The sequence below is a fragment of the Zophobas morio genome, unplaced genomic scaffold, assembly GCF_036711695.1.
Source record: "Zophobas morio isolate AGI-343-1 ecotype UQ-CSIRO unplaced genomic scaffold, CSIRO_AGI_Zmor_V1 ptg000031l, whole genome shotgun sequence".
NCBI classification, from domain to species: domain Eukaryota; kingdom Metazoa; phylum Arthropoda; class Insecta; order Coleoptera; family Tenebrionidae; genus Zophobas; species Zophobas morio.
This window is the reverse complement of record NW_026972136.1, coordinates 117,167-142,726: the sequence shown is the minus strand read 5'-3', so window position 1 is coordinate 142,726 and position 25,560 is coordinate 117,167. Positions and strand designations below refer to the sequence as shown.

The 25,560-nt window shown below is 35.9% G+C and overlaps 4 protein-coding genes across 7 annotated transcripts in view; 3 read left to right on the top strand and 1 right to left on the bottom strand.

Moving 5' to 3' along the window:
* Window positions 1-244: 244 nt before the first annotated feature.
* Window positions 245-706, top strand: LOC135139258 (DNA-directed RNA polymerase III subunit RPC1-like). The gene is made up of 2 exons (XM_064069424.1): window positions 245-413; window positions 461-706. Exons 1-2 carry the CDS (start codon window positions 255-257, stop codon window positions 659-661), a joined length of 360 nt encoding a protein of 119 aa, XP_063925494.1. The 5' UTR covers window positions 245-254; the 3' UTR covers window positions 662-706.
* LOC135139257 (prefoldin subunit 1-like) lies at window positions 651-1,266 on the bottom strand. The gene is made up of 3 exons (XM_064069423.1): window positions 1,137-1,266; window positions 973-1,085; window positions 651-925 (listed from the first exon to the last, which is right to left on the bottom strand). The coding sequence occupies exons 1-3, from the start codon at window positions 1,164-1,166 to the stop codon at window positions 703-705; spliced, it is 366 nt and encodes a 121-aa protein (XP_063925493.1). The 5' UTR covers window positions 1,167-1,266; the 3' UTR covers window positions 651-702.
* A 162-nt stretch (window positions 1,267-1,428) lies between these two features.
* Pix (pixie) lies at window positions 1,429-9,537 on the top strand. 2 transcript variants are annotated; one of them, XM_064069420.1, is made up of 7 exons: window positions 1,429-1,534; window positions 1,632-1,879; window positions 1,932-2,542; window positions 8,249-8,370; window positions 8,423-8,823; window positions 8,892-9,088; window positions 9,141-9,537. In XM_064069420.1, exons 2-7 carry the CDS (start codon window positions 1,667-1,669, stop codon window positions 9,421-9,423), a joined length of 1,827 nt encoding a protein of 608 aa, XP_063925490.1. In that variant the 5' UTR covers window positions 1,429-1,534; window positions 1,632-1,666; the 3' UTR covers window positions 9,424-9,537. The 2 variants fall into 2 exon arrangements, with proteins under 2 accessions (XP_063925490.1, XP_063925491.1); XM_064069421.1 differs by having other exon boundaries at window positions 1,471-1,534; window positions 1,607-1,879.
* Window positions 9,538-15,593: 6,056 nt separating this feature from the next.
* LOC135139571 (annexin B9) overlaps window positions 15,594-25,560 on the top strand; it is a 23,981-nt gene continuing 14,014 nt past the window's right edge. The window contains exons 1-3 of one of the 3 annotated variants that reach the window (XM_064069867.1): window positions 15,594-15,717; window positions 16,219-16,269; window positions 23,729-24,110. In XM_064069867.1, coding sequence (XP_063925937.1) covers window positions 16,240-16,269; window positions 23,729-24,110 — 412 coding nt within the window. In that variant the 5' untranslated portion in view covers window positions 15,594-15,717; window positions 16,219-16,239. Of the gene's footprint in view, window positions 15,718-15,996; window positions 16,016-16,218; window positions 16,270-23,728; window positions 24,111-25,560 lie in introns of those variants that run through there. The other 2 variants (XM_064069870.1, XM_064069869.1) reach the window with 2 other exon arrangements.

The following is a 25,560-nucleotide window of genomic DNA, read 5'->3' as shown; positions in this document are numbered from 1 at the left end:
TTGGAAATAGAAAAATTGAAAATTAAAAAATTGAAAATTCGAATATCCAAAAATGGAAATTCGAAAAATTAAACAATCGCAAATTCGAAAAGGAACATAATTGAAAATTTGGAAACTCGTAAAATTGAAAAATCGGAAAATGGAAAATCGAAAAAATTGAAAAATCTAAAAGTTGAAAGATTGAAAATTCGGTAATAGAAAAATTGAAGTCTCGAAAAATCAAACTCAGTTTTAATAATTATAGGGAAACTATAATGTCTGAAATCAAAATGGTGATGGAAAACCACGGCATGAGCGTCGATTATCGCCATATCATGTTACTGGCGGCCCAGATGACTCACACTGGGGAAGTTTTGGGAATCACACGCTACGGTCTCTCAAAAATGAAACAATCAATCCTCAATCTGGCTTCAGTACGTATTTATTAAGTCACAATTTTGTTACTAACTGTTCGTTACAGTTCGAGAAAACGGCGGACCATTTATTCGACGCAGCCTACTACGGACAAACGGACAAGATCAACGGGGTCTCCGAAAACATCATCATGGGCATGCCCGCCCCCATTGGTACCGAGATATTCAAACTCCTGCACAAACCCCTCCACGTGGACGAAAACCCCCAATCAGAACCCCTACTATTTGAAACTGCTATTGCTGAATAAACTATGTATTTAAGAACTTTTACATTAAAATAGAAAATAAATTAAGCTTCTTTTTTCTGTTGTACCAATTCACGTAAGCTATTCGTTGCGTCTTTTAAACTATTTTCTAGATACGTTTTATTGTTTTGTAGAACTTTGATCTTGTCGTCTGATTGGGCTTGCTTCTTCTGCAGGCCGTCTTTCACCTCTTCTATGGGGGTCAACACGAACATGCGGCCCACGGATTCGAAGGTCCTGGTGCCGCTTTCCAGCGCATCGATCTCCCTGTTGAAACGACAGTAAAATCGTGGGGGCTACTCTTATCCACTTACCTCTCTGTGAATATGGCGTGCTGCTTATTTCGTTTGAGCGTCTCGATTTGTAGATCTGCTATCCGTAACTTCTGAGCTGTGTCTATTTGTTTCTCTTGCAACTCGGCGAAGGCCTGAAATTCAAATCTGTAAGCGGGAGCGCCACACACGTGCCGGAAAATTACCTTCTTCAGTTCCATATCCACTTTTGCCATTTTTTTGACCACTTTTTTATTGTTTTTAAGGCAATGAGAGCATGTATTCTAAAATAGGAAATTTGGAGCAAAATAGCATTGACAGACAGGGCAGCCAATCTCGTCGATTTCAAACGAACTTTATCAAATTTTTTCGAAAACGATTATAGCGTCAATTTTGGATAAATTCATTCCTGTGGTGACAAAAATCCGTGCAAATTTTTCTGCAGTTGCAAAAACGTATCCAAAATTGCTACAATCGTCGAAATAATCGATGGCTTGGTGATTTTCGCTTTTCGGTGTTGGCCACTCCGGCTCCCTTCTTTTCCTCATGGCTGGTCGTGCTGGCGGCCCATAATTTCTCTGTTTTGCAGAAAAATAAATCATTGGTGAGTAAATAAAGCCCGAATTTAGTCACACACACTCACACTGAGTTACCACCAAACCACCCTCACTTGTAGTACTCATTTTCGTCCACATTTTTAGGTTAGGTGTCATTGAAAGTGAACATATTGTAAGACATGTCGCGCCGAAGAGCGACCGAAGAAACCGACAAACTCACACGTATTGCGATCGTAAACGCCGACAAATGCAAGCCGAAGCGATGCCGCCAAGAGTGCAAGAAATCCTGTCCCGTTGTCAGGATGGGGAAACTGTGCATCGAGGTGACCCCCAACAGCAAAATGGCAGCGATTTCCGAAGAACTCTGCATCGGGTGCGGTATTTGCGTCAAGGTACGACTTCCTCACACCCACTTGTTTAACACTAACGCGCCCGTTTATCCAGAAATGCCCGTTTGAGGCCATCACCATCATCAACCTCCCTAGTAACCTGGAACGGGACACCACTCACCGCTACGGCAAGAACTCGTTCAAGCTGCACAGGTTGCCGATTCCGCGCCCTGGAGAAGTCTTGGGGTTAGTCGGGACCAATGGTATTGGCAAATCCACGGCGCTGAAGATCTTAGCCGGGAAGCAGAAGCCCAATTTGGGGCGCTATTCCGATCCTCCGGACTGGACGGAGATTTTGAGCCATTTCCGGGGGTCCGAGTTGCAGAATTACTTTACTAAGATATTGGAGGATGATTTGAGGGCGTTGATTAAGCCGCAGTACGTGGATCAGATACCTAAGGCTGTTACAGGGACGGTGGGGCAGCTTTTGGATAAGAAAAATATGCTGAATAATCAAGAGGAGATTTGTGAAATGTTGGACTTGACGCATATAAGGGAGAGGGCGATCGATGCGCTGTCCGGGGGAGAGTTGCAGCGGTTCGCTTGTGCCATGGTGTGCATTCAGAATGGTGACATTTTTATGTTTGATGAGCCGTCGTCGTATTTAGATGTTAAGCAGCGGCTTAATGCTGCCCAGACTATTCGGTCCCTGTTGCATCCAGAGAAGTAAGTAGTTTTAACACTTTTCAACTTTCATTTTCTTTATTAAGATCATTAAAAAAAAAGGTCAAGTTGACTTTGAAATTTGGTCAATTTGCCGCTTCGTTGCGATGATGACCACTCGTCGCCTGTCATAAATGTGCAGAGTGTACATAGGGAGTTATTTCGGGTTAGAGAAATATGTTTTTCGCACGGAATGTACCGTTAAATTGGCTAGAGCGCAGCCTGTCATTATGAAATTATAGGTTATGTCAGCTGATCTTAATTTTTGTTCGTCTGACTCATTATCAGATGATTCCATTAATTATTTATTGTAATCGACATTAGAGTACGAAAAAATAGTTGTTTATGAATCTGTGTTAGATATGGATAACAATTTTTCGATTTGTCAATTTTTGGATGTTTCAGCGTTACGATTTTTCAATTTCCCAATTTCTCGACAAGTGGCATTTTTGATTTTTCCATTTGTCGATTTCTCAACTTTTCAAATGTTTCGATTTTTCGATTTATGAAATTTTCCACTTTTCGATTTCTCGATTTTTTGCCTTTTCCAATTTTCAATTTTCCGATGTTTCGATAGTTCCATTTCTTATTTTTTCATTTCAGTTGTAGAATTTTCAATTTCTCGATTGCAAGTTTTTCAATTCTTCAATTTTTCGAATTTTTAAATTTTCGATTTCTCAATTTTCCAACGAATCGATTTTTTGAGTTTCCCATTTGGCGATTTCTGGACTTTTCAAATGTTTCAATTTTTCGGCTTTTGATTTTTCGACTTCTGGCTTTCAGGTTTTTATTTTTTCTTATTTTTCGATGTTTCGATAATTCCATTTCTTATTTTTTTCATTCCAATTTTAGAACTTTTAATTTCTCGATTGGAAGTTTTTCAGTTCTTCAATTTTTCGATTTCTCGATTTTCCAACGAATCGATTTTTTAAATTTCCCGTTTGTCGATTTCTGGTCTTTTCGATGTTTAAATTTTTCAGGCTTTCGATTTTTTAGTTTTTCGACTTTTCAATTTCTCGGTTTTTCAATTTTTGGATATTCCCATTTGTCGATTTCTCCACTTTTCAAGTGTTTCAATTTTTCGATTTATTAAATTTTCGATTTTTCGCCTTTTCGAATTTTCCATTTTTCGATATTTCCATTTTTTATTTTTTCATTTCAGTTTTAGAATTTTTCAATTTCTCGATTGTAAGTTTTTCAATTCTTCAATTATCCGGTTTTTTGATATTTGATTTTTAGATTTTTGAACTTTTCAATTTTTTGATTTTTCCATTTGCCGATTTCTAGACTTTTCAATGTTTCAATTTTTCAGGTTTTTGATTTTTCAGTTTTTCGATTTATTAAATTTTCGAATTTTCGATTTTCCAATTTTTCAATATGTCGATTTTTCGATTTTTTATGTTTTGGTCATTTCAGTTTTAGAATTTTTCAATTTTTCAAATTTTTAAATTTTCGATTTTTCAATCTTCAATTTTTCCATTTTTTTATTTTCCCACTTGGCGATTTCTTGACTTTTCAATGTTTCAATTTTTCAGGTTTTTGATTTTTCAGTTTTTCGATTTATTAAACTTTCGACTTTTCGATTTTTCAATTTCTGGATGTATCGATTTTTCAATTTCTTATTTTTTGGTCATTTCAGTTTTAGAATTTTTCAATTTCTCAATTATAATTTTTCAATTCTTAATTTTTGGATTTTTGAATTTTTAAATTTTCGATTTTTCAATATTTGATTTTCAGATTTTTAAAATAGCTCGATTTTTTTATTCTCCCATTTATCGATTTCTCGACTTTTCAAATGTTTCAATTTTTCAGTTTTTCCTTTTTTGCAGACTTTTGATTTTTCAATTTTTCTGTTTATTAAATTTTCGATTTCTCAATTTTTCGAATTTTCGATTTTCCAATTTTTTGATATTTCGATTTCTTATTTTTTCATTTCAGTTTTATAATTTTTCAATTTTTCTATTGCAAGTTTTTGAATTCTTTAATTTTCCGATTTCTCAAATTTTTAGTATGTCTAAATTTTCGATTTCTCGGTTTTTTGTTTTTTCAATGTTTCAATTTTTCAGGCTTTTGATATTTCAATTTTTCAATTATTAAATTTTCATTTCAGTTTTTGAATTTTTCAATTTTTCGGTTGTAAATTTTTCTTTCAATTGTTCAATTTTCCGATGTTTCAGTTTTTCGAATTTTTAAATTTTCGATTTTCTAGTTTTTCGATTTTTCAATCCTTGATTTTTAGATTTTTGAATTTTTCGATTTTTTGACGTTTCAATTTTTCTATTTCTGATTTCTCATTTCAATATTTTAATTTTTTAGGCTTTTGATTTTTCATTTTTGATGTATCAAATTTTCGATTTCTCGATTTTCCGGCTTTTCAAATTTTTGATTTTCCAATTTTTCGATGTTTCGATTTCTTATTTTTTGGTCATTTCAGGTTTAGAATTTTTGAATTTCTCGTTTGTAAGTTATCCAATTCTTCAATTCCCCCCGACTTTTCAATTTTTCGAATTTTTAAATTTTAGATTTTTCAATCTTTGATTTTTAGATTTTTAAAATTTTTCAATTTTCCGATTTTTTGAATTTCCCATTTGTCGATTTCTGGACTTTTCGATGTTTAAATTTTTCAGGCTTTTGATTTTTCAGTTTTTTCATTTATTAAATTTTAGACTTTTCGATTTCTCGATTATTCGGCTTTTCGATTTTTTAATTTTTCGATTTTTCGGTTTTTTGATTTACCCATTTGTCGATTTCTCGACTTTTCAATGTTTCAGTTTTTCAAATTTTCAGGCTTTTAATTTTTCAATTTTTCGATTTCGATTTCTAGATGTTTCGAATTTTCGATTTCTTATTTTTTCTTTTCCGTTTTGGAATTTTTAAATTTTTCGATGAAAGTTTTTTCAATTATTCAATTTTCCAATGTTTCAATTTTTCAAATTTTTAAATGTTTAATTTTTCGATTTATTAAAATTTCGATTTTTCGTATTTTCGAATTTTGAATTTCCCAATTTTTCAATTTTTCAATCTTTGCTTTTAGATTTTTGATTTTCACATTTCTGGATTTCTCGATTTTTCAGTGTTTCAATTTTTCAAGTTTTCGACTTTTCGATTTCCCGAATTTTCGATTTTCCAGTTATTCGATGTCTTATTTTTTCAGTTCTTCAATTGTCCGATTTTTCAATTTTTCGAATTTTTAAATTTTCGATTTCTCGGTTTTTTTGATTTTTCAATCTTTGATTTTTAGATTTTTAAAAATTTTAATTTTTAGATTTTTTGATTTTCCCCTTTGTCGATTTCTCGGCTTCAACGCTTCGATTTTCCAGGCTTTGGTTTTTCGATTTTTATTTATTAAATTTTCGATTTTTCGGATTTTCGAATTTTCGATTTTCCAATTTTCCAATTTTTCGATTTCCAAGTTTTTCGATTTTCCAATCCCTGATTTTTAGATTTTTGGATTTTTGAATTTTTCAGGCTTTGGATTTTTCAATTTTTCGATTTATTAAAATTTCGATATTTCGGATTTTCGAATTTTCGATGTTTCAATTTTTTTCAATTTTTCAAATTTTTAAATTTTCGATTTCCCAGTTTTTCGATTTTTCAATTTTCCATTTTTGGATTTTTAATATTCCTATTTTTGGATATCTCGACTTCTCCATGTTTCAATTTTCCAGGGTTTTGATTTTTCAATTTTTCGATTTCCCGGTTTTTCGGCTTTTCGAATTTTCGATTTTCCAATTTTTCGAGTTCAAATTTTTTCATTTCAGTTTTAGAATTTTTAAATTTTCCGATTTTTAAATTTTCGATTTATCAGTTTTTTATAGGCTTTTGATTTTTCAATTTTTCGATTTATTAAATTTTCGACTTTCCGATTTCTCTATTTTTCGACTTCTTATTTTTTCATCATTTCAGTTTTAGAATTTTTCAATTTTTCAAATTTTTCGATTTTCGATTTCTCAATTTTTCGATTTTTAATCTGAGTTTCAGGTTTTTGAATTTTTAGAGTTTTAGATTTCTCGATTTTTCCGTTTTGCAACATTTCAGTTTTGGAAATTTTTCAATAAAAAAATTTCGACTTCGGTTTTTCATTTTTCGATTTTTAAAATTTTTGATTTTTCGAATTTTCAATTTTTCGATTTCTCAATTTATCGTTATTCCAATGTTTCAGTTTTTGATTATTCGATTTCTCAATTTTTTTTGATTTTTCAATCTTTGATTTTTAGATTTTTAAAAATTTTTAGTTTTTCGATTTTTTGATTTTCCCGTTTGTCGATTTCTCGGCTTCAAAGCTTCAATTTTTCAGGCTTTTGATTTTTCGATTGAAATTTTTTCTTTCAATTCTTTAATTTTCCGATGTTTTAAATTTTCGATTTCTTAGTTTTCCGATTTTTCAATCCTTGATTTTTAGATTTTTGAATTTTTCGATTTCTTAATTTCTCATTTTAATGTTTAAATTTTTCAAGCTTTTGATTTTTCAATTTTTCGATTGTAAGTTTTCCTTTCAATTCTTTAATTTTCCGATATTTCAGTTTTTTTCAATTTTTCGAATTTTTAAATTTTCGATTTCCCAGTTTTTCGATTTTTCAATCTTTGATTTTTAGATTTTTGATATTCTTATTTCTGGAGTTCTCGACTTCCATGTTTCAATTTTTCAGGTTTTCGATTTTTCAATTTTTCGATTTCCTGATTTTTCAATTTTTCGCATTTTTAAATTGTCGAATTCTCCTCGGTTTTTCGTTTTTTCAATCTTTGATTTTTAGATTTTTGCCTTCTTAAATTTTTGGATTTTTCGATGTTTCAATTTTTCGATTTTTCAATCACTCCACGAATCGATTTTTTGATTTTCTCATCTCTGGATTTCTCAAAAACTTTTCAATGTTTCAATTTTTCAGGTTTTTGATTTTTCAATTTTTCGATTTATTAAATTTTCGACTTTTCGATATCTTGATTTTTCGGCTTTCGAATTCTCGATTTTCCAATTTTTCGATTTTTCTGTTTCGTATTTTTTCATTTCAGTTTTAAAATTTTTAAATTTTCCGATTTTTCAATTTTTCGATTTATTAAATTTTCGACTTTTCGTTATCTCGATTTTTCGGCTTTTCGAATTGTCGATTTTCCGATTTCTCGATTTTTCGATTTTTTTAATCTTTGAGTTTCAGGTTTTTGAATTTTTCGATTTTTAGATTTCTCGATTTTTCCGTTTAAGTAAATAAATAAAGTAAGTAAATAAAGTAAATTTTCAATTTTCTTGATTGTTTAATTTTTCAATTTTATAATGTGTCGATTGCTCGATATTCCGATGTTTCGACTTCGGTTTTTCATTTTTCGATTTTTAACATTTTAGATTTTTCGAATTTTCAGTTTTTCGATTTTTCTCGTTGGTTATCTGCACTTCAGGCGCGGGGGAAGTTCTGTCGAAATAACCTTCGACCAATTTTTTGATAATCGTAAATGAGTAGAAAAGTGGTTGCGCGGAATAAAAATAAAATTTTGTATCCGGAGAGTTCTTGTATTTTTTAAATTCTAGCTTTGACGTTTATTTTCTTTATAAAGATCATACGTCAAGTTGGCTTTGAAATTTAATCAATTTGCCGCTTCGTTGTGATGATGACCACTCGTCGCCTGTCATAAATGTTAATCATAACCTAACTTTTTCGATATTTTTGTTGTGTAATAGATAGGCAACCAATAATTCATCTTCTTTTTTTTTTCTAGATTCATAATTGTTGTGGAGCACGATTTGAGTGTTTTGGATTATTTATCCGATTTTATTTGTTGTCTGTATGGAGTCCCTGGAGCTTACGGCGTCGTAACCATGCCGTTCTCCGTACGTGAAGGTAAAAAAATAAACCCTTGGAAGGAACATGGAAAAAAATTATATAATTCCAGGAATTAACATATTCCTGGACGGCTTCGTCCCCACCGAAAATCTCCGTTTCCGCGACGAATCCCTCGTGTTCAAAGTGGCCGAATCGGCCACCGAAGAAGAAATCAAACGCATGAACCACTACGAGTACCCGTCGATGACCAAGACGATGGGCAACTTCCAGCTGCACGTGGTCCAAGGCCAGTTTTCCGACTCGGAAATCCTGGTCCTGCTGGGCGAAAACGGGACCGGTAAAACCACGTTCATTCGCATGCTGGCCGGGAATCTCCAGGCGGACGACGGCTCCGGGGAACTACCGCAGCTCCACATAAGCTACAAGCCGCAGAAGATCAGCCCGAGGTCTCAGGGATTAGTCCGGCAGCTGCTGCACGAGAAAATCCGAGACGCTTACATCCACCCCCAGGTAAATAATTCGTGGCGCAGTGGACGTAAAGCAACTGGACGAGTCCATTTACGAATTTTCTATTTCAGTTCATGGCCGACGTGACCAAGCCTTTGAAGATCGACGACATCATCGACCAGGAGGTCCAGAATCTATCCGGGGGTGAACTCCAACGTGTAGCTCTCGCTCTATGTCTAGGAAAACCCGCAGACGTGTACCTCATCGACGAACCTAGTGCCTACTTAGATTCCGAGCAGCGTCTGATGGCTGCCAAAGTAATCAAAAGGTGTGTTTCCACTTTGTTCACTCGAAATTACAATTAAAAAATGCGGTTTTAGATTTATTCTGCACGCTAAGAAAACGGGTTTCGTGGTGGAGCACGACTTCATCATGGCCACGTACCTCGCGGACCGCGTCATCGTGTTCGAGGGCACGCCGTCGGTGAAGACGACGGCCAACTCGCCGCAGACGCTCCTGGCGGGAATGAACCGCTTCCTGGAGCTGTTGGGGATCACGTTCAGGAGAGACCCCAACAACTTCAGACCGAGGATAAACAAGCAGGAGTCGGTGAAGGACGTGGAGCAGAAGCGGTCCGGGCAGTATTTCTTCTTGGAGGATTGAAATGTTTGTTGTTTATTGTAACGGGTGTATGATCGTGGTGCCCAGTGGCAAGGTTCTGATTTTATAAACAAATAATATAATGTATGTGGAAGGATAATAAACGGATTATTATCACTGCGTTGGTTATTTTTGCGGCTTGAGTCACGGGATGAGTGTTTGTGTTACTGACATGGATTAGGAGAGGAAAAGTTCGCAGATGTGATGGAATGTTTGAGCGGCCTTGGTGTGAATGGTGGAGAGAATTTTAATTGGGTTGAAGAGGTCGACGTGGAAAGTGTTCATTGACTGGGTTTTTTGTTTGGTTAATTTTAATTTTACGGGATTGCTGCAGGCTGGAACTGTAACCTTCTGCGTTTGTTACGGTGGCATTGAACGGTGTTGAGTAATAGTTTTTTAATTTTTGCGTAATTTACGATGAGTAAGGCATAGTTTCCGTGGTTCCGAAAATTGCCGGTACCCGTATCACTGTTTAAATATATAAAACGTAGATAAGTTTTTAGTGGTCGTAAAAGAAATTTCGCAAGAAGTACGTTTGTAAAATTGTTGGTTTGTTTTGCGTATTTTATTTCCGGTGGTACGCGAACTGGAAAAAAGGCGATTTAATTTTAGTTTTAACGCCGAGTGTCGCCGACTAGTCGGCGTGACCTTCATGTGACGCCACATATGATAAAAAAGTCCTCTAGAAAGCTCTGAAATTTAATGTTAATGAAATTATGTTGGCAACACCACTGCGCTCCTTTCAGTTTGACAGTCACTGCAGTCAAGTGCAATGCCAACATTATTTTAAAAACAAATTCCATGACCTACTTGAGGTAAAGGATTTCTCATTCTCGGGTACAGAAAAATTAATGAAATCCTTTTAGGTTTGATGGTTTCAAACACTTTAAAATATACGTTAGTAAAATTGACAATCAAAGAGCTTCCGCTACTTTATATTATGAGTTTCAGTTTGACAGTCACTATCAAAATCAAATAAGTGTCAAACAGGTGCAATACCAACATCATTATTTTAAAAATAAATTCCATGGCCTACTAGAGGTAAAGTATCTCTCATTCTCAGGTACAGAAAACTTATTAATGAAATCCTTTTAAGTTTGATGGTTTCAAACACTTTAAAATAGACTTTAATAAAATTGACAAAGAACTTTCGCGACTTTATGAGAATATCAAATACCAAAAACTGTCACGATGTCGTTGCCAAAAACTTTTTAAACCGAATGGAAGTTAGCTATTGAAGTTCACGTTCGCCCGGCGAACTATTTTTATTTTCAATATTTATGACATTAAGGTTTTTCGCAAGGTATATTTATTTCAGATGTGATCTGCTGATCACTGAACTAATCCAGATCTAAGTGGCATATTGTTTTGGTTTTTAACGAAGTTGGCATGTCTAATCAGACAACCAAGGTCAAGTTTACATAATCATTGTAATATAAACAGTTTTAAAAGATTAAAGAAAACCAATGAAAATAATAAACAGTCTCGCGTTTAGGAGCTTATTTGACAGTAAGGATCCATTGTATGATTTTGAGATGATCTCATCAATAAGTCTATAAATCAGCCGTCCATTTCCAAGAAAAATTCGCAATGCAATAGATATAATGTAACCACATAACCTCAACAACAAATAACTTGCATATAGAAATATTCTTCATTGAAAAAATTAATAATGCAAAAATGATTGCTTAAATGTTGTGCAAAAAAATTTTCATGTTGGTACAACTTACGAAAGCACTGATGACGTCATAACTGTGAAAAATACCCAAAAATCTGAAAATTGTTGTCTAAATAGTGCCACATCTGATTTTGTTTTAAATTTTAGATTCTACCGTTTTTCAAAATTGAATTCAATTCCCATTTTATAGTAAATAAAATAAGCCAGTGAAATGGAGAAAAGAGATGGGGGGGGGGGTTGGGTTTAGTTTTTTCTACACCCCTTCTTCATTCTGGTGACTACTCTTGATATTGTTCAGTCTTATCGTAGCAAATACTAGCCCCGCCCACCCGCCCTTCATTTTCATGGAAGGTACATTATTGGCCAAGATCAGTTCCATCTGTACAAATACTAGCCCCACCCACCCGCCCTTTATTTTTTTACACGGTATATCATTTGCCAAAATCAGTCCTGTCTTAGGAAGTACGAGCCCCGCCCACCCGCCCTTTATTTTCTTAGAGTCTAAGGCGGGTGGACGGGGTTAGTATTTGTAAAGATAAGACTGATTTTGACAAATGATATACCCACCATGAAAACAGAGGGCGGGGCTAATACTTCCTAAGATACGACTGATTTTGGCAAATCATATACCCTCGAAACAAATAAAGGGCAGGTGGGTGGGGCTAGTGTTTGTAAAGACTCGACTGATTTTGGCCAATGATATGCCCACCATGAAAGCGAAGGGCGGGTGGGCGGGGCTAATATTTCCTAAGATACGACTGATTTTGGCAAATCATATACCTTCAAAGCAAATAATGGGCTGGTGAGTGGGGCTAGTATTTGTAAAGATACGACTGATTTTGGCAAATCATATACCCTCGAAACAAATAAAGGGCAGGTGGGTGGGGCTAGTATTTGTAAAGACTCGACTGATTTTGGCCAATGATATGCCCACCATGAAAGCGAAGGGCGGGTGGGCGGGGCTAATATTTCCTAAGATACGACTGATTTTGGCAAATCATATACCTTCAAAGCAAATAATGGGCTGGTGGGTGGGGCTAGTATTTGTAAAGACACGACTGATTTTGGCCAATGATATGCCCACCATGAAAGCGGAGGGCGGGTGGGCGGGGCTAATATTTCCTAAGATACGACTGATTTTGGCAAATCATATACCCTCAAAGCAAATAATGGGCGGGTGGGTGGGGCTAGTATTTGTAAAGAATCGACTGATTTTGGCAAATCATATACCCCTAAAGCAAATAAAGGGCGGGTGGGTGGGGCTAGTATTTGTAAAGATATGACTCACTTTGGCAAATCATATACCCCTAAAGCAAATAAAGGGCGGGTGGGTGAGGCTAGTATTTGTAAAGATACGACTGATTTTGGCAAATCATATACCCCTAAAGCAAATAAAGGGCGGATGGGTGGGGCTAATATTTCCTAAGACACGATTGATTTTGGCATATCATATACCCTCAAAGCAAATAAAGGGCGGGTGGGTGGGGCTAGTATTTGTAAAGACACGACTGATTTTGGCCAATGATATGCCCACCATGAAAGCGGAGGGTGGGTGGGCGGGGCTAATATTTCCTAAGATACGATTGATTTTGACAAATCATATACCCTCAAAGCAAATAATGGGCGGGTGGGTGGGGCTAGTATTTGTAAAGGTACGACTGATTTTGGCAAATCATATACCCCTAAAGCAAATAAAGGGCGGGTGGGTGGAGCTAGTATTTGTAAAGAGAAGACTGATTTTGGCCAATAATATACCCACCACGAAAACGGAGGGCGGGTGGGTGGGGCTAGTATGCGCTAAGGTAAGACTAAACAATATCAAGAGTAGTCACTAGAATGAAGAAGGGGTGTAGAAAAAACTAAATTCCCCTATGTCTTTTCCCCATTTCACTGACTTATTTTATTTACTGTAAAATGAAAATTGAATTTTATTTGCCAGAATCAGTCGTATCTTAGGAAGTACTAGCCCCACCCACCCGCCCACCGTTTTCATGATGGGAATGTCATTGGCCAAAATCAGTCTTCTCTTTACAAATATTAGCCCCACCCACCCTCCCTTTATTTGCTTTGAGGGTATATGATTTGCCAAAATTAGTCGTATCTTAGGAAGTACTAGCCCCACCCACCCGCCCACCGTTTTCATGGTGGGTATGTCATTGGCCAAAATCAGTTTTATTTTTACAAATACTAGCCCCACCCACCCTTTATTTCCTTTGAGGGTATATGATTTACCAAAATCAGTCGTATCTTAGGAAGCACTAGTCCCGCCCACCCGCCCTCCTTTTTCATGAAGGGTATATCATTGGGCAAAATTAGTCTAATCTTAGCAAGTACTAGCCCAGCCCATCCCCCTTTTGTATTTTCTTAGAGGGTATATCATTTTCCAAAATCAGTCTTATCTTTACAAATACTAGCCCCACCCATCCGCCTTTTATTTTCTTAGATGGTATATGATTTGCCAAAATCAGTCGTATCTTAGAAAGTACTGGCCCCTCCCACCCACCCTCCGTTTATATGGAAGGTAAATCATTGGCCAAAATCAGTCTTATCTTAGCAAGTACTAGCCCCACCCACCCGCCCACCGTTTTCATGATGGGTATATCATTGGCCAAAATTAGTCTAATCTTAGCAAGTACTAGCCCAGCCCATCCCCCTTCTGTATTTTCTTAGAGGGTATATCATTTTCCAAAATCAGTCTTATCTATCTTTACAAATACTAGCCCCACCCATCCGCCTTTTATTTTCTTAGATGGTATATGATTTGCCAAAATCAGTCTGATTTTTACAAATACTAGCCTCATCCTCCCCCCCCCTTTATTTACTAATTAGTTGGTATGTCATTTGCCAAAATCGGTCGTATCTTTACAAATAATAGCCCCGCCCACCCGCCCTTTATTTTCTCAGAGGCTATGTCATTTGCCAAAATCAGAAGTGTTCTTTGGTTTGATTTTTTTTAATTACGTTTTTCACATGTTTGATGTGACTGATGTTAGTTTTTGTTAAAGCGAAATTTTGAAATTTTAGAACAATATACAAATTAATGAAGTGCAAAGATGGCTAATTTTAAAATTTTTGAGATTTTTAGGGAAACCAAATTAATCAAGTTCAAAGATGACGCTACAGCTAATTTTAAAAATTTTGAGATTTTTAAGGAAACTTTGACTCTATTAAATAACATATACTTGATAGTTTATAGAAAATCGTGCTTATTTAATTAAAACTGTTAAATGTTTATAACAAAAAACAAAAATAAACATCGTTAAAAAAACGAAACATTTAATAAAAAACAGATTTTTAAGAATTTTATTTAAAACGTATAAGTGTAAGAGAAATAAATGAGTCCGATAGGAATATCATCGTTGCAGGTTGGCAACACTTAACCTAAGTGTTAATCATCATCCATGCTTTTAAACAAACGTAATAACCGTACCTATAGTCTTTGCCATTTCTATTGAAACACCACTTGTTAATCGTAAATTTGGCAATTTTCTAACTAAAAGCCGTTGTCAATCCACTGAAAGCTGTTACCAATTGCTAAATTTTAAGCAAAATCAACAGGTAGTATTTCAATAGAAATGGCAAAGACAATAGTCTCAAAATATATTTTTTTAGAATCCCCTGTTTCAGAATGCAATGATACGCCACTGGTGAAAGTCCAAGTGACAGATGGTCACAACCTCGCAACTCAACATGTGCTTCTAATACCAGACGATCGAGTAGGCCGTGCCATTTATTTTCAAAATAATGTTGCAAATAATGATTGAAGCAAATTTTTGTATTGGCAGTTCTGAATTATTGGCAGCAATGTTAACAAATTAGTCCACGGTTGTCAATTTTGACTGGGCATAAATTGTGTTAATTTTTCAGATGACGTCAACAGTTTATTGAAGGGCGTAAATAATGATTTATTTAATTTCCTGTAAGTATCAAAGTTTCAAACAAGTCGATTGTGTAATTTCTAAGGGAAATTCTGATTTCGATTAATATCGGAAAAGTTAAAAGTTGTAGTCGATGACTCAACTAGAGGTGAAGTCACCTCACAATAATCACATACTTCGGTGAAACGTATGGAAAAAATTAGATGACGTCACCAAATTATCGCAGGGGATGACAGATAGTTTTTATTTATTTACGATTTTATCATTTGTTGATCTTGACATAAATTTAAAATTCCAGAGCAAATATTTGTCAATTTTTTGAAAAACAAAAATCGCGCAACTTTTAAATTGTCCGTCAACACAACTTTTTTATCCCGAAGAAATTACAAAATTTTCGTAAATAGCTCTTAGTCATTTTCTAGTCTAACCAGTTCAAGACCCACAAAACCTTGACATCAAATCCCGGAATACCACTCTCCACTTAACAGCCCTCCCCAGCCCCATCTCCCGCGAAAATGTTTCCCGGTCCCGAATAGCCCCATGACCAATAAAAATCCTGACCTTCATAATCCTTTTTTACAGCGCCAGTAAAAATTTTGGCTGTACGCTGGCGCATAACACCGCATCCTGCAAGCAGCGAGCGGTGTCGGCTTCGAACCGGCTTTCACTCTTTACCAGTCCAGTGGGTGTGACCTCAGTATTATTCTCTTCATTCCTGCTGCATCCTTTTATTTTCGTTAGGTAAGCGACTTTTAGCCACGATTTGGGCGCGTTTTTTTTTCTTCGACTGTTGCTACGCTATCGCCGGCGATCTACCGGTCCCGCGAATGACACCGTAGAGGTCATGAACCCAAAACCAAAAGGCCTCTTATCGCTTTTTTTGGGAATTCTGTGTCGGTATTGATTGATAAGCGTGTTTTTAATCGATGCTTGGTCAGCGATGACATGGACGTAACGAAAATAGACCGCCGATTTATTGAGTTAATTATAAACGGCTAGTCTCGTCTGCAGGGTCGTCGGAGAACTGATCGAATTTTTTGTTAGTAATAATATGAGTTCAAATTAGTAATGTACTTCTTGGAATATTAATCACGGTGTGGTGTTAAATGTTTATTTCGAGCGATGATGTCAGAGTTATAGCATAATATCAGACACTCATTCTTTTGTAGGCCAGTTTAACATCAACCGTGCTACATCGAGTTAGCCGTACCTGCATTGTGTAACAATATTGTTTTGTTCTAGTCACACGAATTTCACGCCAAAATGAGCCAACAGCAGTACTACCCATTCAAGGTAAGTTTTTCCTGGTTTAATCACACTATTCCCGTTTTGCGGTTTCGATAAACCTTATATTTCCTCGTGATAAAGTCCGGTTTCCCGTGGGTGTGTTTCGATTAGGTTTATACTTTATAATTAGTTCCGATACATCTCTATAAATACGCCGGCAAGTTGTATGCAATATCGACCAAGTCCACTTTCCACTCCACTTTCCAGGACAATCGATAACTTCCAACTCTTCCACTAAAACTATCCTCCCGCGCTTTGTTTACCCCATTTTGGCTCCCATCCAGCTTCATTCATCGAAGTTTTTGTAAACAGCGCCAAACTGTAATCGTTATCCCTCTCTGATGGCAGAGAATCGGTATTTTTGTATTGTACTCAAATTTTATTTTTGGAAATTATGCTGTTTATATTTTAAATCGTGTGTAATCTCGGGGCTATGTACATATTTGTGTTGTAAAAACGTAACGGGTTGAGTGATTTCATTGCCACGTCTGTTGCAATCTAGGATTGCATATGCACTGGGTCGAAAGAAGTGGGAGATGCAAGTTGAGCAAAGTTGGTGGAAAATGAAAATTACTAATCGTTGACTGAGTAATGGGTGCGTGATGTTCAATGACCAGAGGTTGTGTAATGGAATTTGCCTTTTGCAATTGTCGATTAATTCAGTTTTATTGTTCGAAATTCGAAGACAACTATCTTAATTAAATGGGTTTAAAATCGTGGGAACTAAAAATGAAAGTGCGAAGGATGTGTGAAATTTATTCTATTCGAGTTTTTGCTATTTTGTAAACTTGTAAAGTCTTATCAGTAAGTTTGATGACGATGAGTGTCAGTATTTGATTTGTCGGCACTTCTGTGAACTTTTGAAGTGTCCTGGGAAAAAAATATGTTTAAAAAAAAGTCAATAGCTTTTCTAAAGGAATTCCCGATGTTTAGTTTTCGTTGTGAGTACTCGAACTGATCACAGAATTTGAATTTTGCACACTTTCAAGTGCAACCATGTCTAAATATAGCATTTTCTTATCATTAATTTGCATATGAAATGAAAATTTTAAATGTTTTTCTGTTTTCAAAAACAGTATATGTATGTATTTTCTGCTTTGAAATCTAGTAGTCTGTTACAAACCGGGATCTTTCCACCAAAGAGAATATATAATAAAGCTCAGGTCATTGACTACGTACTTTGTATTTTTTGCCTTTTTGAAATTTCCGTAGTGGAAAATAATCTCCATCTTGTATTTATTGTTTTGGCAGTTTTAGAAGCAAAGTTCCATTTTTGTATTATCCTTAAGGTAAATTTACACAACTGTAGGTTCATCAAGCCGGGATTGATTAATTACCAGAAATTGTGAAAATTAAAATCTAATGTTTTTATGTCGAAATATGTTGATTTTGTTAATTATCGTAAAAGTGTCCCGTTCGATTCATTATTTTTCAAGCTAGGCGGGCCAATATAGAGCTGTATAAGCGGTACTTTAAAATATTTTTATTTTTACTAGACCGGTTATCTTCTATCTTACCGGATGGCTTTTCTTAAAATCATCTTTTTGAATTTTTAATAATCAAATAAGCAAACAAATCTCCTTTTGGCAGTTTGACAATCAAAGTTCCGTTTCTGTATTATCTTAAGTCATATTTACACAAGTCAAGCCGGGCTTGATTTATTACCAGAAACTGTGAAAATCAAAATCTAATCTTTTCATGCCGAATATGTTGATTTTGCAACGAAATTGTAAATTATCGTAAACTTGTCCCGTTCGATTAATTATTTTTTAAGCTGGGTTGGAAACTGAAATTTAAAATCTAATCTTTTCGTGTCGAAATATGTTGATTTTGTAAATTATTGTACAATTGTCCCATTCAGTTAATTATTTTTCAAGCTTGGCTGGCCAGTATAGAGCTGTATAAGCGGCACTTTAAAATTGTTTCCCTCAAAATCATTTTTTTGAACTTAGAATAATTCAAGTAAGTAAACAAATTTCCTTTTGGCCGTTGGACAAGCAAAGTTCCGTTTTGTATTATCCTTAAGGAACATTTACACAACTATAGGGTTATCAAGCTGGGCTTGATTAAAATTACCAGAAACTGTAAAAATTAAAATAAGATACGATGGGTTTTGGAAATCATAAATCATCTTCAAACCAAATAAAAGGCGGGTGGGTGGGGCTAATATTTGTAAAGATAAGACTGATTTTGACAAATGATATACCCTCTAAGAAAATAGAGGGCGGGTGGGCGGGGCTTCTATTTGCTAAGATACGACTGATTTTGGCAAATCATCTACCCTCTAAGAAAATAAAGGGCGGGTGGGTGCGGCTAGTATTTGTAAAGATAAGACTGATTTTGGCCAATGATATATCCTTCATGAAAAGGGAGGGCGGGTGGGCGGGGCTAGTACTTCCTAAGATACGACTGATTTTGGCAAATCATATACCCTCAAAGCAAAAAAGGGCGGGCGGGTGGGGATAATATTTGTAAAGATGAGACTGATTTTGGCTAATGATATACCGACCATGAAAACGGAGGGCGGGTGGGCGAGGCTAGTACGTCCTAAGATACGACTAATTTTGGCAAATAACATATCATCTAAGAAAATAAAAGGCGGATGGGTGGAGCTAGTATTTGTAAAGATAAGACTGATTTTGCCAAAATCAGTCGTATTTTTGGAAGTACTAGCCCACCCGCCCTCCGTTTTCATGGTGGATATGTCATTGGCCAAAATCAGTCTTCTCTTTGAACTTAGAATAATTCAAGTAAGTAAACAAATTTCCGTTTGGCCGTTGGACAAGCAAAGTTCCGTTTCTGTACTATCCTTAAGGCACATTTACACAACTGTAGGGTCATCAATCCGGGCTTAATTAAAATTACCAGAAATTGTAAAAATTAAAATAAGATACGACCGATTTTGGAAATCATATACCCTCAAAGCAAATAAAGGGTGGGTGGGTGGGGCTAGTATTTGTAAAGTTTGATTTTGACAAATGATATACCCTCTAAGAAAATAGAGGGCGGGTGAGCGGCGCTTCTATTTGCTAAGATACGACTGATTTTGGCAAATCATATACCCTCTAAGAAAATAAAGGGCGGGTGGGTGGGGCTAGTATTTGTAAAGATAAGACTGATTTTGGCCAATGATATATCCACCATATCTTAGGAAGTACTAGCCCCGCCCACCCGCCCGCCGTTTTCATGGTGGGAATGTCATTGGCCAAAAACTTCGTCTCCTTTCTGCTGCAATAAATTTCGGTAGCATTAATCACTGAAATAGAGGCGGGTGGGTGGGTGGGGTTTATTATCTGTTCCTTAGAGTGGGAGTGGTAACTGATAGAAATAAGGCTGTAAAAAAAGCGCTAATCATAGTTACAAGAGCTAGCCCCACCCACCCACCCTCTATTTTCTTAGAACTATGTGACTTGCAAAATCAGTCTTATCTTGACAAGTACTAGCCCCGCCCACCCTCCTTCTACTCATTCTAGCGATTAATTTTATTTCTGTATAAGACCCACTTTTTATTCAGTGCAGAAAAAATTAATCACCGAAATGGAGGCGGGTGGGTGGGCGGGGTTTAGGTATATTTTCTTCTGTAGAGTGGGAGTGGTAAATAATATAATATACAATTTTGAGGATTTCATAAAAAAATTAATTCTAAGAGAAAACAGGGAAAAAGAGTAGGGGTGCGGCACAGAAGTCAAAAGAAGGGCACATTGAGAAAAATTGAGGTATACAGAGAAAGGGGCAAAAAAAGTAAGACTGATTTTGTCCAATGATATACCCTCCATGAAAAGGGAGGGCGGGTGGGCGGGGCTAGTAGTTCCTAAGATACCACTGATTTTGGCAAATCATATATCCTCAAAGCAAATAAAGGGCGGGTGGGCGGGGCTAGTACTTCCTAAGGTACGACTGATTTGGGCCAATGATATATCCACCATATCTTAAGAGCAGGTTTTACTCAAGCCATTCATTCGTTTCTCGGACTGTGAAGTCATAGAGTTCTGAGGGACGTAAACATTTTCGAGGGGAGAGGTGAATCTTAGTCACAGCGTACGCAGAAAGATTCAACTTAGTTCGGGTACCGTCGTCGAACTCCGTGTCCTAAGTGAAGAGGGAAGGAAAGCCGGCATGCTGGCAAAGATATCACGTAGGGCCAGGCGGTCGAAATTTAAACGCTGCTCTACCCCGGCAGGCCAGTGGCTCGCAGCCGATGTTACGTTTCGCAGAGAAAATTACGCGAAGAATAATGTTAACGGAATGTCAGTTGATGATTTTAAAATCCATATCCTCGAAATAAGAGTAATAATAATTCTAATAATGGTCAGGTGTCCGTCTCCTTGACAATAAAACTATTTGTGTGAATTATCAAAAATAATACACAACTGGAAAGCGAGAAGCGAGCAAGACAAGGCTGTAGCGATCGGCACTGCGGGCCGATAGTGGGGATATAAATTATTTAGAGTACGCAAAATTGGTGAAGTTTTGAATATTCGTACTTTTAACCGCTTTGAAATATTAATATTATGTAATCTATTCATTATTTTGTTCATATAGTTTTCATTGTTTTTCTCTTTCTTCCATGAAAACTACATATTTTCATGGCATCTTCTAATATGAAAACTTTTTTATCACCTGTTACATTTCCACCAGAGTAAAGGAAAATTCATTGCAGAGATTGTAATATACACACATTTGTTTCCGCAGCAAGTACACGTGCTAAACGTCTATTTTAAAATGCGGTGAATGCAGATATTAATGTGCCTCTGTATAAAGGATTCCAAATTTAAATAAGTACACTTGGTAGCTATTTTGCTAAAAAGGTTCATATTTTTATTATTGTTTTATATTATTATTTTCTTTCCGTTGAAATAGTTGATATATTCACGATGCTTCCATCGTGAATATATCAACTATTTGACAACTGGAATAGGTACTTGTACCGGCTATCAAATTGCTGTGTCTCAATTAAATCTAAAGCACTGGAGATATTAAGACTGTTCCTGACTTGTAACACTCCACCGATTATAATATGACAAAAGTATTTCAAAATACGATCTCGTCGTGTCTGTGCTTTACGCTTTAGAGTGGGAGTAGTTGTGAGCCCCCGCTTAGCGTCTTTCCTCACCTGACCCGAGTGAGGGCGACCAGAAATCGGCTTGCATTTTGTCCGAAAACATGCGTTCTGTTTTTTCGCTTTATAGCAACATTTTGTAATTTACAACGTCGCAATTTTATATACACCGTTACGAAACATTGATTTTGCTGCCCCCGTTTGAATTTTTTGAAGGCGTCATTTAATTGCCGAGTTACAAACGCTTCTTTTAAGCCAATTTTATGTGATTTTGTTAATTTTTATTGCAACAGTTACTTATCAGATTTAAAAAATTCGAACGGTGGCAAAATGCCACATCCTTTGACAACACTCAATTAAATTTTCAACTATTTTTAATCATTAATAAATCAATGAGACGAAAAATCATAACCCATTGCACGGGCTACTTTCGGTGTGGGTAAAACCTCCTCTTAAGAAGTACTAGCCCCGCCCTCCGTTTTCATGGTGATTATGACATTGGCCAAAATCAGTTTTATCTTTACAAATACTAGCCCCACCCACCCACCCTTTATTTGCTTTGAGGGTATATGATTTGCAAAATCATTCGTATCTTAGGAAGTACTAGCCCCGCCCACCCGCCCTCCGTTTTCATGGTGGATATATCATTGGCCAAAATCAGTCTCCTCTTTACAAATACTACTTTTGAACTTAGAATAATCCAATGTAAGTAAATAAATCTCTTTTTGGCAGTTGGGCAAGCAAAGTTCCGTTTCTGTATTATCCTTAAAGCACGTTTACACAACTATAGGGTCATCAAGCCGGGCTTGATTAAAATTACCAGAAACTTTAAAAATTAAAATCTAGTCTTTTCAAGTCGAAATAAGTTTATTTTGTAAATTATCGTAGACTTGTCCTATTCGCTTCATTATTTTTCAAGCTTGGTTGGCAAATATAGAGCTGTATAAGCGGCACTTTAAAAGATTTTTACATCTTCTAGGCCAGTTACGTTCTATCTTGCCTGATGCCATTCCTCAAAATCATTTTTTTGAACTTTGAATAATTCAGGTAAATAAACAAATCTCTTTTTGGCAGTTTGACAATCAAAGTTCCGTTTCTGTATTATCTTAAGTCACATTTACACAGCTGTAAGTTCATCAAGTCAGGCTTGATTAATTACCAGAAAGTGTGAAAATTGAAATCTAATCTTTTCATGTCGAAATATGTTGATTTTGTTAATTAATTATCGTAAAATTGTCCCGTTCGATTAATTGTTTTTCAAGCTTGGTTGGCCAATATAGAGCTGTATAAGCGGCACTTTAAAATAGTTTTACCTTTGCTAGACCAGTTATCTTCTATTTTGTGAAATATGGTATTTTAGTGTAACAATTGTGACTCCATTTTTGTATTTAATTCAACTTATTATTAAACTTTGCTATTCCGGATATCTAAATTCTAACGGTTAAGAGAGATTTGTACGTCAATAATAGTCTGAGAGATATATTAACAGTTTTAACTCCTTCGAATTTGCATTTTTTTCATTTTAATGAATCTAAAAACAACATTTATTATTCTTTGTTAGTTCCTTGATAACGATTGTTGACGCGATTATTATTTGCTTTCAAGTTTATAAAACGAGTACACAGATACGACTCCACAAATAGAAACTGATTTTACCTCCCATAAAACTGATTGTACTTACAAAGGTCATTTCTGAAAAGTTTTTTTTTTTTTTTTGTAATTTACTGGTGTCATTTAGGCAAGAACTCAGCCTCTTGATTATACTTCGTTATTTTTCATTCACACTCGAGCAAATAATACAAATACCAGTTTCTAAAACTGGATCTCTTAGCAGGGGAGACACTTTTAGACTGACCCAAGGGTTAAAATAAGAACGTCGCGACTCAAACTCTTTCAGCGACTCCACCTCTGAACACGTTGCCAACGACAAGCTAAAACATAGAGCTAAAATAAGAGCTTCAAAGGCGTGAGCTAGGGATGTAAATGTGAAGGGGCGAGCCACGAAATCATTAAGCGATGACCTGTTTTCTCCCCTACGTAGAGCCAGACCTGGCGCCGTACTAAACTTCCGACCTGTATCACCAGCTTGGTAAACCTGTCAAAGGGAAACTCAAGCAATTAACTCCTGCTTTCGAGATACACTACATACAAATTATGCGTGGCCTCGACCGACTCATCCGGCCTCTGACGCAAATGACCTTCGATGGTCGCTAACAACTACAAGTTCGTCCGTAATTGTGAGAAATAAAAATGAATTAGACGCACCCACGGACCGAAAGTCAATATTAGAAACTCGGCTTTTAATCATTCGTCAGAATTGGCGCCACCTAGCGGCCAAAAACGGCAAATTCGCCACAAGCGCCATCTACTATTTCGATTTGTGAATGATTGTGTTCTTGTTCGCAGTGTACTCCCACCGTGTACCCCGCCGAGCCCTTCGACCCCGTCGAGGATACCGCCACCCTCAAGAAGGCCATGAAGGGGTTCGGAGCCGACGAGAAGGTCATCATCGACGTGCTAGCGCGCAGAGGAATCGTCCAACGACTTGAAATTGCCGAGACTTTCAAGACTTCCTACGGAAAAGACTTAATCTCCGAGCTGAAGAAGGAACTTGGAGGGAAATTCGAAGATGTGATCGTTGCTCTTATGACACCATTACCTCAGTTCTACGCCAAAGAACTCCACGACGCCGTCTGCGGAATGGGCACCGACGAAGAAGCCATCATCGAAATTTTGTGCACTCTGTCCAACTATGGCATTAGGACGATAGCCCAGTTTTATGAGAACAGTAAGTATTTTAGCGGGAAAGGTGAACTGGGCCGAAGTTCGCCGGAATTTTCGCTACCTTTATAATTTTCGCCGCAAGTGACTCATAAATTGGGTCTTAACACCACACGGCGCCAATTTAACTGGATAACGAACTTGACCCAGTCACGGGACTCGCTAGAGAATGGTTTGCTTTCTGTGTGATAAAATGATAATACAGATGTATTATACATCAAACTGCAGCTTTTTTCACGTTGTAAGTTATTGAAAACAGTTCAATCAACCAAAAAAATGTGCAAAGAAATATCGTAAAACAAACAAAATTATTGTCATCTTTTTTGGGTGTTACACATCATAGAGTCGGTTGAAAATTCTCACAGTGACAAAGTAACGTATTTTAAAAGCCCCTGTTATTTTAAATATTTGTTAGGAGTGCAATTTATTTAAATAATGTCTTTATTCAAATCAAAATGTACCATAAATTAATTCAAAATAAGTTGAATGACTTTAACACAAGTATTAATGGAAAATTAGTGATAAATTTCTTAGCAGAGTTTTTAACATGAATGAATAATTTTGAAAAAGACAACAAATTCGGTACAAGTCGTCTGGAAGAATGAATGCTATGGTATTGATTATTACCATAGAAACTGTTAGATAAAGTTCTAAGTTCCAAATATAGGAAATATGCACAAAATCCAAAAAATTTTAAAGATCCTGAGGGTTCTAATTATCCTAGAAATCCTAGATCGCCTTAAAGACCCTAGAGATTTTAGACATTCTAAACATTCTAAACTTCTCAAAGTATCAAAAATGTCCAATGATTCTAAAGACTCCCAGACATTCTAAAGATCTTGAAGGACATCTGAATTGGAAGATTAGGGAAATTAAAGATCCTGAGACCCCTAGCGGTTCTTGCATTTCTAGAAACCTTAAAAATCCTAGAGATTTTAGAAATTATAAACATTCTAAACTCCTAGTAACTTTAAAATGTCCAAAATATCCAATGATTCTAGAGACTCCAGACATTCTAAGAACCTTAAAGATGCTCTGAATTAAAAAGATTGGAGAAATGAAAGATCATAAGACTCCTAGAAGTTTTTGAATTTCTAGCAACCTTAAAAATGCTGGAGATTTTAGAATTTCTAAATAATAATCTAAACTTCTAGTAATCTTAAAGTATCCAGAATATCCAATGATTCTAGAGACTCCAGACGTTGTAAAGACCTTAAAGATCCAAAATTAGAAAAATTATGAAATTCTAAGATTGTCATATAAGAAAATTCCAACAAAATCCTACAAATCTTAAAGATCCTGAAGGATCCTAGAAATTTTAAATCGCCTTAAAGGTCCTGGAGATTTTAGAAATTCTAAATATTCCAGACTTCCCAAAGTGTTAAAAATATCCAATGTTTCTAAATACTCGAGAGATTCTAAATACCTTAAAGATCCTCTGAATTACAAAGATCAGA